At 34.8% G+C, this 15,676-nt stretch overlaps 1 protein-coding gene across 3 annotated transcripts in view; it reads right to left on the bottom strand.

Annotated features, from left to right (window-relative positions):
* STT3B (STT3 oligosaccharyltransferase complex catalytic subunit B) overlaps positions 1 to 15,676 on the bottom strand; it is a 105,851-nt gene that overhangs the window by 12,219 nt on the left and 77,956 nt on the right. For all 3 annotated transcript variants that reach the window (XM_042956939.1, XM_042956941.1, XM_042956940.1), the window contains exons 6-9: positions 6,421 to 6,519; positions 4,503 to 4,649; positions 3,626 to 3,674; positions 2,100 to 2,254 (exon numbers count right to left, since the gene is read on the bottom strand). In XM_042956939.1, coding sequence (XP_042812873.1) covers positions 2,100 to 2,254; positions 3,626 to 3,674; positions 4,503 to 4,649; positions 6,421 to 6,519 — 450 coding nt within the window. The remainder of the gene's footprint in view (positions 1 to 2,099; positions 2,255 to 3,625; positions 3,675 to 4,502; positions 4,650 to 6,420; positions 6,520 to 15,676) is intronic.

The following is a 15,676-nucleotide window of genomic DNA, read 5'->3' as shown; positions in this document are numbered from 1 at the left end:
ATATTAGGAAATCCACAGCTGACAGATGAAAACATATTGGGTGAATTATATTATTAGGCTCAATAAGTTTACAGAAGCAAATAGTCAATGAAAAGCCAGTACAAGTATCTGGTATACAGCCTGCTTTAAAGTAAGAATAGGATGAGGGGCCTGGGTGGCTCAGTTGGTTAAGCATCTGACTTCAGCCCAGGTCATGATCCTGTTGTGATCTCAAGCCCTGCTTCAGGTGAGCTCTGCTTCTCTCTCTTTCTCTCTCTCTCTCCCCCTCATGGGATCTCTTTGCCCCTCTCATTTTTGGCCTCTCACACACACACACACACACACACACACACACACACACACACACACACACACAAAAAAAAAAAAAAAGAATGGGATGAGAATATAACTTATTAACCAAAGGAGGAACTTGTAAAGTTACCGTCAAGAGATTTAAGAACTCGTATCTCATTTGAAACTAATTTTTTGACTAAAAAATAGATTCATTATACCATATCCTTAAATGTATAGCTCAATGAATTTTTACATACCCACACATCTATGTAATTACCACCAATACCAAAATATAGGACTCCTGTATATATCTCCCTCAGAAGGAACCCTCATGCCTCTTCCCACTTCATAGCTGCTATCGCACCTCCCCCCCACCCCAAAAAGGGTAATCACTATTTGGATTTGGACTTCTAAAACATCAATTCAGATTTTATTCTTAAAAACTTCTTAAAAATGAAATTATATAAAAAAAGTTCTCTTCTGTATTGTTTATTTACCCACGCTATTCTTTTGTTTTTGTTTTGAGAGAAAGAGAGTGCGCACGAAGGTGGGGGGATGGAAGGGGGGAGAGGGAGAGAAAGAGAGGAAAAGAGAGAGAGAGAATGAACTGAATGAATCTTAAGCAGGCTCTACGCCCAGCGCAAAGCCCAATGGGGGACTGGATCCCATGACCTTGGGATCATGACCTGAGCCGAAATCAAGAGTTGGTTGTTCAACTGATTGAACTGCCCATCAGGTGTCTCTACCCATGCTATTCTTTGATTAATTGCGTGTTATACTACATTGTACAAACAAGTAAGAATTTATTAATCTATTCTACTGCTGATAATCTTTGGAATGTTTCTAATTAGGGGCTACTATGGATAAAGTTGCTATGTACATTCTTAAACATGTCCTTTGTTGGCCATAGCACTCACTCCTCTTGGGTATGTATATACCTGGGATTGGGATTGCTGAGTAATGAGGTGGGCAAATGTTTAAGCTAAATCCTTCTTAATGACGGGATATTAATACGGCCTTATCCAGAGTCCACTGATCTATATAAACAGGGCAAGAAGGAATACCATCCTTCGTTATATAACTTGCACAAGTGCTATTTTTCTCTCCTGACTTTACTCTGGAAGAGTAACTTGAGTGTCACTCATGGTTCATGTATCATACTTGTACAGGTTCAAGTCCTGGTACTACAAGTTATTTGCTTGTGTGACCCTGTGCATGTTAAAAACCTTTTTAAAGTTTCACGTTTTAACATGTGCAAAACAGCCACAATATACTTCTTGCGATGACTGAATCCTGTAAAGGTCTCTGGTATCTGCTTATTTTCCCTACTTATATTTCAAATGTCATTAAAATAGTTTGTATTACTGTCTTTTTTAGTTAGAAATATATACAAATCTATCAGTGAAGAGGCTGTTTATTAAAGATGAAATTTTACATCTTTTTACACTGAAATTCGAGCAATGGATGCCCCTGCAAACTTCTTCCTATGTAATCAGATCTAATATAGAAAATAAAGACTATATTGTCAACAAAGTTATAACTTCCAATTCTCAGCCATGGTCTATAAATAACATTACTCTCTCAGAAAACATCATCAACTGAATGAAAAATTTATATACTAGTTCTCAATTAACACAGTTAATGAGTATATACATAATGCAAATTCACAGAATTTTTCTTGGCTAAACACTTACACAAGATAAGAGAAGAAATTTATCTAGAATATGCATAGCCCCAGCAAAGAGAAATAAAACTTTAAAGTGATAATCTCAATAAAGAAAAGAAACAATTGTTCCAAATCAAAGTATTGATTAAAAATCTCTTACCAAATACTCTTTCATCGTTGATATTTTTAATGCAGAACCATAGGCCTGCTGGGAAGGTACACACAAGAATATGTAGATCAAAGAAGAAAGACACCCAAGTCGTAGGTTGATGTTCAGACACTGATGCAATAATTGGAATGTGTATTTTTGCATACCTGGTATTTAAAAAGTTAATATTGTTTAAAATTAAAATAGGAAGGAGTTCCTTTTAGATGAAGAAATTTCCTTTGACTGTAAATATGGTTCCTATTCCCCACCCGTTCTTGCTTAAAAGTATGTTCCAATGTAACCTGCTAACTGGAAATAAATCTAGTCTACATGGGTAAAACTAAAAACCAATATGCCACCCCTAATACTGGAAGAGTTCTCTAAAACCAGTTATAAAAGTGTTGGTTCTGACTTTTAATACAAAAATCTTTGCTCAAATAGGAATTTCCTGCAGTTTCGCCTACCATCTCCTACGTTTGTACCAGCAAGTTTCATTCTTTTGGACTTATTACTAGCAGAAATACCTTATCCATTAAGGTACCATATTGCCATAATATGTTTCCTAACAAAATGATGCAAATGTAGGTGAGGGAAACGAAGAGGACAAATTACTCCTGAAATACCCTGAGATCCCAAAATAGTCAAATAAATTACTTACAAAAATTTGACCTTGTAATTTGACCGATTCAGAGTAACTGTCTACAACCAGGGATTTCCCCCAAACTTTCTGGTGATCCACGATCTCTTGAAATATGTGTCTAAATGTCAGCTTCAGTCATTTATAAGTAATTTGCTTACACTTTTAATTAGACCTGGGCATGAACCCTTTTGGTATCACATCAAAGGGCAGGCCCAGTCAATAAATTTTTTATTAATAGATTTATTAGGCCACATAGGGAATAACAAAGAAGACAGAAAAGTGGAAAGAGGAAACAAAGATAAATTACCATCAGCAGCGTATACTCTTATCCTTAGGAAAACATTTGAGAGACAGGTTTTATTGAACTAGATGTCTAACTTAAAACCAAAATTTTTATTAATTCATTTTATAATAGCACTCTTCAAAAATGCAAAAAGTATCCTCAAGTGTATTCGATAGATTAAAACTATCAAGGAATTTAGGATAACGTGGTATTAGGAAAAACTTAAATTCTTCCTTTGTATCTATGGCATATAGCCTTATAACATAGCACTTTAAGAGTTAAAAATTAAATATTATTAGAAGATGGAAACAATATAATGGTTAAAAACAAAAATCAATCATTAAAAGGGCACAAATGTTACCCTAAATGTTCTGACAAACAAAACTAAAATAAGGAGTTGACTCTGTAGAAAAGAAATGCATGACTTACATGTATCATACTAAAGGTGTATTCTAAACAGGAATTTCAAACAAAGATAAATTACGAGGGAGTCAACATTTACTGAACTAGTATATGTTAGGTACACTTAAGAAACGCTGCCCAAGTACTGACATGTAACAGAGGAAAAAAGGTATTTTAAAGTAGTATGAGGGCAAATAACTTATCTGCACTTACCCAGTGTCCCATAATGAGTAAAACCTGCCACTCCATGGTGCAATGTAACCTTGGAAGGAAAAAATGTAGAGGAAATCAATCTGCCTTTTAATTGTTTATGTTTATTGATTGCTATGGGTTAAATTAATATTAAAAGAATTTCAGTTTTCTTTTATAGGTGACAACATATTTCATACAGCTGGCAGTCAGGCAAAATAAGGTTAGTAATCATATAAAAACAAATATCCATGGCGATCACATTTCCAGAGATATACAAAAAGTCAACAGATAAAACTGTATAATGTTTTCCCATTCTCCTTTAAACTTCTAGTTGACTAGTAAATAAAGCTAAGACATTAAGATAGCATTTGATAACTTAAAAAGGGGGAAGATGTCTAAATTATTTAATGCAGTGTGCCAAATTTAGGTAAAGTTCAAAGAGGATTTTAAACATTCTTGCCTTTACTCTTGTCAATTAATCCTTCTTGGTTTTGAGCTATGCCAGGAACAGATGGAAACTGATTTGGTTGAGTGTTTAAAAGTTGGAAAGAGACAGAAAGAGTGTAATACACACAAGAAAGGGCAAGTTTGCAGTAAGTAACACTGGAAACTTTGAATTTTATACAGTTTGGGCCTGTTCATCTATCAAGATAAGGGTGTTTGGAAGTATATTTATCAGAGCCTGAAGCACCAAAATTAGGTACAGTTAAAAAAAACACAAAATTTATAGTGCTATTCAGATTTTAGAACCTTTGACTATTATTTTCATATTGTTTGTAAATACAACCACAGTATTTGAATTACTAGGATAAATGAAAAGTGCACAAAATTTGTAGAAGAATTACCTTTTCGAATAATCTAGAGACAAGATTTGCAGTCTATAGGTTATGACACCTACCTGTATAAGTCAAATAGATGACACTAAGGAACACAGCACCTGCAGCTAGTGATACACCCAAAAAGAAAAGGGTCTGGAACTCTTGTTTTGTTAATCGGTCTCTCAGATACTGCAAGAAAGCATAAGCTTGCAGCAATGCAAAGACACCTGATTAAAGAAAAGGGTGATATAAATAATCAACAAAGCACTTTCCCAAAGGTATTTTAAGATGTTAATTTGATGAGCTTCTTAGAATACCCTGTACTTTACATATCAAAGACTAGTCATTTCATCTAACCAACATTTCCTTTGTCAAAAGACAGTTAACCAATTAAAAAAAATTATATATATATATTTTTTACATGATCAGACTCCCCATACACAAACCAGGTAAGAAAAATCTCACTTCAATAACTAGAGCCTATTTATCACATTAAACTCCTCTCTTGTCCCATATTTTAGTGACATGTTTTCTAGGGAGAAAAAAATAGAGAATTGCCATTAAAAAATAGCTCTAAGATTTACTGAAGGATACAAACGACTTGGATCAGAAGAATCCTAATAGTCACTGCTTATAGCTGAGTGACAGGACGTGACCTCAATTACACACTTATGTAAGATTCTAAATTACTAAACATAAGGGCGAGTGCTAAGATAAAACTAAAGTAGGAATAGCAAAAAGTATTTCATTGTCAAAATGGACAAAACATAATACAAAAGCACTAGGTGTAAAACTAAAAGACACAAAAACTCTAAAAATCCAACATGGCATATTGACTTTTCTTCTAAAAAATTTAGTAATGAAAGTTATTTCTCACAATTTTAACCATTTTAGAATGGTTAGGTAAGGTATAATCAAAGACTCAGATTTTAGGAAATAATAACCCAAATACATAAAAAGTGAGATAACTGCTATAAATGATATATACTCAAAACTGGATATGCATTTCTCTATCAAACTAGTTGGTAATTTCCTAATATCAAATTAGAAATGTAAGTAGGGTGCCTAGGTGGCTCAGCTGGCTAATCGTCCAACTCTTGATTCTGGCTCAGGTCATGATCTCATGGTTCATAGGTTCAAGCCCAGTGACAGGCTCTGTGCTGACAGAGCGGATCCTGCTTGGGATTCTAACTCTCTGCCCCTTACCCCACTCGCTCCCTCTCAAAAATAAATAAATATATTTTAAAAATTAGAAATGTAAGTAAAAGTATTCATAAAGTGCTATGTAACAGTAAGGTGTGGGTTCTTAACCTATTTGGAGGGGATGGGTTTCAAGATTCTAACTTAGAATCTGATAAAAGCTATGGAACATCCCCTCAGAGAGTTAAACATTCTGATACTTATAAAATGTTGCAAATAAAATAACTACCCACAGACTTCCTATGGGTGTCATGGACCTTGTGTTGAGAATCTGTTGAAGTTTTATTCAAAGACCTCCCATTATCTTGTTAATTGTAACCTAGATTAATAATGGCAAAGTAGTCTGTTTATATGGAGGAATATTGTATTAAAGCCATTAATTTCAGTTAGTGGATAAAATATTTTAGGGAGATGTAAGGGACATAAACATTTATACCATGTTCTTTCTAAATGTGCTAAAATGCAAACCCAGTGGTACAGTAAACTCGGTGTACAGATATGCTACTTAATATCTGTTTAAACAAAACATGTTATTTAGTGTCTGCAAATAACATGGATTATGCAAAAAGGGATAGTCTCCCTTTTCAAAACAACAGTAGTTAGGAAAATAGGCACATTTGGGAACATAGTATCAGAATAGTCTCAAGAACAGACATTCACATTTTATAGTGGCAATGTTTCAGAACCAGTATGATGAAAATTAAAAACAACAAACACCAAAAAAACTTCATTCCCTTGAAGACTGGTCAGTCATGCATTCATGTATTCAGAAAAGGGAAAATAAATATTTTTGCATACCAGCAGCGGCCATGTGTTCACTTGTCCTGATTGGCTGGAATCCCACAAAGGGTATCTGCATGGATAATATTAAACCCACAATGTAGAAAGTGCTATATGCTATAAAGACAAAATAGGAAATAAGGATAATTTACTACTACCATTAAGTACTTCAAACATAACTCATATATTTTTAACAAACTTTAACTTTATTTTAAGAACAGAATCTTGAAATGACTGCTCTATTCGATAGATATTTGATGGTTAATCACATAAATCATGAGAATTCTTTCTGCCAATCTTTAAAAAAATGTTAAGTACTTAATTTTGCAAAATATCATTTAGAACAGTTTAGGAGACTGGTGCTGCTTTCCTTTTCCATTTTAAAATGGAATCAAGTTTTCAATATATCATTAATAACTGACATGACCCAGAAGCTAAGTAATACATAAATAAGTAAACACTATTCCTACTGGCATTACTCTGAAGCATGACCTAAAGATAAAGAATACTTATCCTCGTCATACATGAATAGCTGCTATTGTCTCAAAAGCTCTCAAGTATTCCACATCCTTTTTATAGTCTAACATTCTAACAGTACATCTAAGAAACCAAAAACAAAAAACCCTGTCCACGAAGTTTTCTGTCATAAAAGAAAAGGACTAAGTATACAGAAGTTAAGCCATAAAATAGACTAGTTAATGAATTTTTTAGGGTCTAATAAAGGAAAATTATTTGCTTTTGGCACTGAGTACATTATAGTATTCTTGGCTTACATATCAACATAAATGTATAGGGAAATGGGGGAGGGGTTAGAATTTGTGTAACAGACTTGTTTTGCATTTAGATGTTCACAGGTCATTATTAAATTAAGTTCATTACAGAGAAAGTTAGAATTTAGAATCACTGTAATTGAAAATTATTTAGAAATGAAGATAAACCCATCTGAAGTAAGTTAATACGAAAACTTCCGTTTATAAAGCTTATTCGCAACATTTTATGAAGCATAGTCAACAGTTGTTGGCAAATAAAGTATTCGATTAGGAAAAGACTGGGGTGTATTTAGGAAGGGAACTGTTAGAAGAATATATATCCATATTCTACACTGTATGTAGCATAGCATTCAGCAGCATACATTTCTCTTCCCCCACATTTAGTTGAGTTAATTTGCCTTCAAAGGAAACCCATCCGTAGAAGGTAAATCATGGGCTAATGGTTCAAACATTAAGTTGTCTCTCAAGCTGCATTAGAGATGACTACAGTGTTAGGAAAAGGATAAGAAGCTCAAGTAAATTTAATAGGAAGGACCAGTGTATGTGAATAAAGTTTCCAATATCCTCAAGCTAATGGAGGACTGGTTGTCTAGATGAGACTACAGAAGTAATCCACCTAATAATATACCTTCCAGACATATTAATGTTGGAATGGAATTATCCTCAGTGAGGTACTTGAACACAAATGCAATAAAAGCTAAGGAAATCAGAATTTCTATATTATGGGACTTAAACTGTGGCTCAGTTTATTGGATGAGATTTCTAGTTATCAGTATATTTCTATCAGTCTTGTGTAGATCACCTGGCACAGAGTCATAAAGGCAGAATCAGAAAAAAAATGGGAATGAGTGATCTTGATTTTGAACTACCTAATAAAAAATTCAGTTTCCTCACTACAGAATGAGGGGTTTGGCCAAAAAGATTTGTAGATTAACCGCCCCCCCCCCCGCCCTGAACAATAACCTAAGATTCTTTTATTAGGCACCTAGAGCTGCAAAATCAAACCCTAGACAGTAACTGAACAGAGAGAGGCATATCTAGAAAGGCCAGGCATGGGAAAACCTTGTATTTTAATTATAGTTAAGTCTACTTATGTCCAAACAGCACCATCACCTCTTAGGCTAAGTTTTCTCTTTCTTATAAATACTAATGAACACTGAATGTTATAACACTGTCACAGAATTTGGATTAAGTATGATAAATGGCACATGCTGAACAAAAAAGTAAAGCCTTAAAAAAAAAAAAAAACCTGAAGTGAAATTTATATATAATCATTTAAAAGTGAACAATTTAGAGGCATGTAGTACATTCACAATGTTAAGCAACTACCACCACTCTAGCCCCAAAATAGTTTCATCACCCCAAAAGAAAACTCCATATTCAGTAAGTAGCTGCTCCCTATTCCCCCCATTCCAGAAGGTAAATACAAATCTTCATCTGTCTCTATGGATTACTAGTTTGTTCTAAATGTAAAAGTAACAACAAACAAAAAGTAAAAAGTAAAAGTCTCTAGCCCATTTACTTCCCTAAGTCATTTAATAATTACTTTTCCAGAATTAATCACTAAAAGATATGGTGAGCACACATAAGCACATTCATACGCATATTCTCTCTCTTCAAATGGGACTATACTATGCTTGGCGATATAAAAACTTTAGCAATCACTTGCTTGGGAACTACTGAAGTTTCCTCCCAGGGATTTGCTCAAGTTCATTTCCAGACTTATTCAAAAAGAAGAATAAACCTTCTAATATTCTCAATTCAGTGTTTTTATGCAACTTCATAGAGGCACTACCATTAGTAAAGAAAAAGACTCTATACAGAAGCAGATGCACTAGTAATGAGTGATGGAGAGGAATTCAAGAAAAAGAACCTCAATCTCAGATAACATAAAACACCAGGTGGGATGTTAATTTGTATTATTTTGTAAACAGAGGTTAAGGTCAAATTAAACTGAATTAATAGAAATAAGTTCAACAATATTTTACCTTTGAATACTCCTATACATATTAGATTTGCACCAGTGATACAAAGCTGATAAGTGTGATATACGCAATAATCCAAAGATCACCATTTTCTTTTAAGAGAACTGGATTCATGTTTCCCTATATTTCCTATTTTTTGGATCACTGATCTTGAAATGTTTACATAGGGGAACAGATGTTCCTTCTCATAGCACTTTTTACTACATAGACAGTACTTCCATTAAATTAAAGTCAGGACTGCTTGCCAGCTAATATAAAATATCACAAACTCATCTTACTTAATACTGTCCTCCTCCTTGAATCTGTAAAATTAGATACACATCTCTGTACCTCAGTTTAAATCCCATTTACAAAACCCATGTTTAAAATACAGAAAATAAGAATTAGACATACTTGAGTAGAAAGAAATAGTGAAATAACGCTCAATTCTTAAAAGTAAACACCATCTTCACTACAAAGTGAACTCCATGCTTTGTACAACAGCATCTAACAGTGTGTTTAAAAATTACCTAATTAATTCATTCAAATATTAACTTTATGTAATTATGGTCCAGGCATTCTAAGGATACAAAAACCCTATTAAGATCAATCCTATCCTCTAAGCGTTAGACATCTATTTGGGAAAAGCAGAGATGTACACAAATAACCATAATACAATGAAACAAATACATGTCACAAAGGTTAAAAAACAAAACAAAACCCTAGCTCTATAAAAACTTCAAGGAGTGAGAGATCTCTTCTTGACATGAGCACTGAAGAGACAGTGGACAACATCTGTACCATTCTCTAATGTTCTAAGAAGACCTCAACAACACAAACCCATAGATAGCAACCATTCGCCCACTAATTGTTCCTATGAACTCTCTAGGAAACTTGACCAAATTACTACCTACGACTATCACAACTTTCAATCCATCCATGTTAGCCTACTTTTCTTACCCTTTTAACCAGAAGAACAAAGCTTTCCATCAGAGTAATGAACTCTAAGAAAATGCACGATACCAGTAGTGTTGTAAATCATTTATTACATCATGAAAATGTGACCACACTGCCATCCTGTGGAAGCACAGTTACTGGCATTCACTACTGCATATGATATTCCCAATGTGCTCGAAGAATTCCAGAAAAAATGGCCATTCTCTATTATTGTTTATTTGCCACCAAAGAAAATCCCTTTGACTTGACTCAAATAGTAATCTTCTAAACAGAGCTTAAATATCTTTCACTGTTAAAATATTTATTTTTTTATCCAAGGGTATGGGGTAGGGCCAGATTCATACAGAAAACTACCATCCTTGACTTAACATGCACGAATAAGTTGTTATATACAATTAATTAAAAGGCACTGAAACTTCTGATTCAAGCTCCATCAAAATTTTAAGTTTTCAAGAAGTTCCTGTTGTTCCCCAACTAACCTTTAAGGACCTCCTCCCTGACAAAGCAAAGACTTATGTTGATGGTACTCTTTACACTTATAAAATACTACTGTACTTCCTTTTATTTAAAGTTGGAAAATATTTTGTGAATATTGTATTTCCATTAACTTTGATCCACTATTAAATCACCTTAGCATTTTTTTAATGTTCATTCATCTTTAAGAGAGAGCGAGAGAGAGAGAGAGAGAGAGAGAAACAGAGAGAGAGAGAGAGAGACAGCATGCGTGGGAGTGGGGGTGGGGGCAGAGAGAGAGAGAGACACAGAATCTCAAACAGGCTCCAGGCTCTGAGCTGTCGGCACAGAGCCTGACTCAGGGCCTGAACTCAGGAACCGTGAGATCATGACCTGAGCCAAAGTCGGGACGCCTAACCAACTGAGCCACCCAGGCGCCCCATACCACCTTAGCATTTTTGAGCTGCTTCATCTCCTGGTTGATATTTAATGGGAAGGACTAACAAAATATTCCTTTGCTTTCCCAATTCTCTCTAAACCAAAGCAATATTAACCAAAAGAAACACAGTGGGGAAGTATTTTATAATCCAACCAATCTTGCTTCATTATTAACAAATATGATTAAAGAACCGTAAGACTGTTGAAGCTTTTGATTTATAAAGATACTTTACTACTTGATTACTGTGAATCCTGGGTAAATAAGCAGGATGAAGAATGGTAAGAAACACGAATTAAAGCTTAAAAATGAAACAAAACATAAAAAACATTAATTCTTCTTTACCAGCAGAGAAATATAATTTTTAACAAATACAGTAAAAAAAATAATTTTTCTTTTCCAAAAATGCTGCTCATCATTCATTTTGGAGAGAATGAATCTTTGAAACAGATGTTTTACAAGTTCGATTTGTAAAAAGCAGCAATGACTTGTTCAAAACACTTGAGAGACACTTAATCCTAACTTTTAAAAACAGCATATATATTTCATACTGATACATAAGATGAAATCAAGAATACAGCAGAAAGTAAATAAACATCCGGGTTTTGGTTTTATCTGTATCATGTGAAAGAATTATGCACTTATTTTCTGGCAATGGTTGATGAGTTACAGAAGTGTATTAAAATATAAACTAAGTTGTGTGTGCTTAGACTATATGAAGAACTCAAGAAATATGTATAATTTTTACATAACATAAAAGTATTAATGATCCTAATTAACACCTTTAGAGCTAAGTTTAGTTACTAAACTTAATATGCCAAGAAACAGTAATAGACAAATATCAGCAACCTCAATTCACTCATAAACAAAACAAAGTAAATATTTTAAACCATGCAGAATCACAAGTCATGTCATCACTAAAAACCTAAAAACACTTTTTTAAAATCTTCTTAAGCTATCTTTTTCTTAATGTCAACTATCGTGGTTAAGTGGCTTCTAAATTCATTTAACTAATACCACTAAGACTCTGTTAATTGATACTACACAAAAGCAAACCTTTGGACTTCGGAATATAAAATTCTCAGTAAAACAGACCCTTAAAGGAAATCTCAGATCTGTTCTTCTAGATAAGAATACCAAATGATTTATTGCTTCTGTTTAGTTTGGAGAACATGAATATTCCTTGTTTCTATTCACTGAAAAAGTTTTTCTGATTAAGCTAATGATTACTGCTACATCATAGGTAAGACTGGTTCTAAATATCCTGGGTCTTAAAGTAAGAAGATAGAAGACTAATCCTGTGCAAACTAAATAATGAGTTATATTAACAATACTGATGGCAGCAGAAGCAACAGCATCTTCGAGTGTGCTCCTGAAGTAAATTTTCCCCTAAAGTAACCACTGAGAAAGTTTTATTATAAACCAGTTTAAAGAAAATTTCCCTATCCACTTCCTCCAATAATTAGTTTCAATTACCTATTGTAAGATAGACATCTGGAAAACTCACTTTATGGAACTAATATTGCAAATTCTAGTGAAATTTTTAATGAAAACTTGGTACAAAAACGGGGGGGGGGCAATTATGATAGTCCCTGTTTGTCTGCTCTTGGCTCATGTTCCCTTGAAGATACAAAAAAGAAAGGCAAATCAATTAAGTCAAAATAAGACATCAGTAACAAATTGTAAACATTCTATGCAGCACGGGAAAACCATGTCTTAATGGTATATGGACATATTCAATCCTTATAAAAATCTAATTCATCTATAGGCTATAAACGTAATCTTTTATTGTGGTAAGAATTTATCTGCCACAAATACAAAACTGTATAACCCTTTATTACTTTCAATATCTGAGATCTAAACTATCAAAATGATTTTAGTTTATTTACATTCTGAAGCCCTTCTAAGAGTTATTTTATAATTTAAAAAAGTTGCTAATTAATAGGTTTTAAAGATGTTTTATTACCTATAACTATGTATTAGCAGAAATGGCAGACACCTCTTTGATATTTAGCATTTCTAGCTTGTAAAATGTTACTGGCAATTAAACAAAATACATTTCTGTAGTAAGAAACATAATTCTTATGTTGCTTTTTGAATTCTTAGCTGACTTAAAGAAGTCATTTGAGAAAAAACTAATTCTATTCTATTTAGTTGTAATTTTTTCCTTCCTGAGTTTTTATTTATTGTAAAATGCAGCAAACCTTAATTTCTTGGGAAAATTGCCCTCTAAGGCAGTACAAGTTATGTGCAAGACCAAATATGTTACTTCTATTCTGATTACCCCATGCCTCCACCTAAGTATATGCTATTGCCCTATAGTCTGTTATTTCACAATACTCCTAACTCTTCTTTCCAGGAGGCTTCCCAAGGCCTTAGAATGGGATATATTAAGGTATTAGTATAGACAGTAAAGAGTCAATGTCATAAATATTTTATCTCTTAAACTTCATGTGAACAAATGGGAGCTGTTTCTGATCTCAAGCTCATAAAATTAAATCCCTTCATGGTGTTTTTCAAGGGACACTACCAAAACAAAGAATTCTAGATATTTCAAAAAATAAAATTGGTAGTTTTCCCTATTTAAACAGATATCAGACTTTATTTTTCCAAAGAATGCACTTAGGGGTGCTTGGATGGCTCAGTCAGTTGAGCGTCTGACTCCTGATTTTGGCTCAGGGCACAATCCCAGAGTCATGAGATTGAGCTCTATGTAGGGTTCCACACTCATGGAACCTGCTTACGTGTGTGTGTGTCACACACACACAGAATGCACTTAGGAGCAGAGACAGAAAAGTGTATTTGTGTGTAAGTAGAAATTTGATGGATGGCAGCTAAATCTCAAAAGGGTAGAAATAATAAGATGGTTAACAGCATCTAAAATTGGAAAACAAAAATCAAGAAATAGGAGTTTCAGGGCGCCTGGGTGACTCAGTTGGTTAAGCAACTGACTTCGGGCTCAGGTCATAATCTCATGGTTCGTGAGTTCGAGCCCTCCATCAGGCTCTGTGCTGACAGCTCAGAGCCTGGAGGCTCTTCGGATTCTATGTCTCCCTCTCTCTCTGCCCCTCCCCTGCTCACGTTCTGTGTCTCCCTCTCTCAAAAATACACCTTCATAATTTTTTTTTTTTTTTAAGAAACAGGAATTTCATTTTGTGCTACTATGATTTATAATAAGAAACATACATTTGGTCTTCATCCACTGTTCTGGCAGAGAGCTCCCAAAACCCTTGGAACTTCCTAAGTGAGGAGAATGATGAAGGTTCTTTTATTGTATTACTGAGGTGACTTTTGCACCTCACCTAAGATGAAGGCTGGTTGCCACAGGGAACCAACCACATGATCGGAAGGCTGGAATTTCAGCCCCACGCCCCTGACCTCCAGGGATGGGAGACGGGCTCAAGATTGAATGCAATCACCAACGGCCAATGGTTTGATCAACCATGACTATGTAATGAAGCCTCCATAAAACCTCCAAAGGACAGGGTTCCAAGAGCTTCAGGTTGAGAAAGTGGAGATTTGGGGAAAGTGGAGTGCCTGGCAAGAGAAGGGAAGCTCAATGCTCTTTCCCCATACCTGGCCCAATACATCTCTTCCATCTGCATGTTCCTGAATTACATACACCCTTTTATAATAAACCTGTAATCTTGCACTCTAGCAAATTAATCAAACCTATGGATTTGGAAGAGGTCATGGGAACCTCGGATTTACAGTCATATGGTCAGAAGTACAGGTGACAACCCGGACTTGTGACTGGCATAAAAGCAGAGGCCAGTCTTATGGGACTGAACCCTTAACCTGTGGCATCTGATGGTACCTAAGGGTAGACGATACCACAATTGAGTTGAATGTTAGGACACTTAGCTGGTGTCAGGGAACAGTTTGGTGGTGTGGCAAACCTCCCACACATGTTGGGATTGGTGGTTTAAAAAGTACATTCGTGGTAAAAACCAAAAGAAACAACTGAAATAACTGTAAGTAGTTGTTTCACGATAAGAATTTAAGGACTAAGCCAATTAAGGAAAAGGCGGAGAAAAGAACTGCTGATTTTGCTTTTAAGCTTTGTAGTAATATTTGACTTTCTCAATTATATACATTATCTTAAAATTTTAAACTGTATATAATAATAAGCACACCACTCTATTATTGTGTTTTAGCTGCTCTGTGATGCTCTATGTAACACACCAGTGTCATTTCTCTGCTATATTTTTCATAATCAAAATAGCTGTGGTGAAAGTTTATCTACATTTAAAACAAAAAACAATCTTTAGTCATCCTCAGTCTTTATAATCACCTCTTGGCCTCTGGCATTCTTTCTTCTTTTTTAAAAAAATTATTTATTGGGGTGCCTGGGTGGCTCAGTTGGTTAAGCGTCCGACTTCAGCTCAGGTCATGATCTCACGGTCCATGAGTTCGAGCCCCGCGTGGGGCTCTGTGCTGACAGCTCAGAGCCCGGAGCCTGGTTCAGATTCTGTGTCTCCCTCTCTCTCTGCCCCTTCCCCGTTCATGCTCTGTCTCTCTCTGTCTCAAAAATAAATAAACATTAAAAAAAAAAATTATTTATTTTGAGAAGAGCACAAGCAGGGGAGGGGCAGAGAAAGAGAGAGCGAATCCTAAGCAGGCCCTGCGATGTCAGTGCAGAGCCTGACATGGGTCTCAAGCTCATGCACTGTGAGATCACGACCTGAGCCTAA

The sequence above is a fragment of the Panthera tigris genome, chromosome C2 (genome assembly GCF_018350195.1).
Source record: "Panthera tigris isolate Pti1 chromosome C2, P.tigris_Pti1_mat1.1, whole genome shotgun sequence".
In the NCBI taxonomy this organism is placed as follows: domain Eukaryota; kingdom Metazoa; phylum Chordata; class Mammalia; order Carnivora; family Felidae; genus Panthera; species Panthera tigris.
The sequence above is the reverse complement of the archived record's forward strand: the minus strand, read 5'-3'. Positions and strand labels throughout refer to the sequence as shown.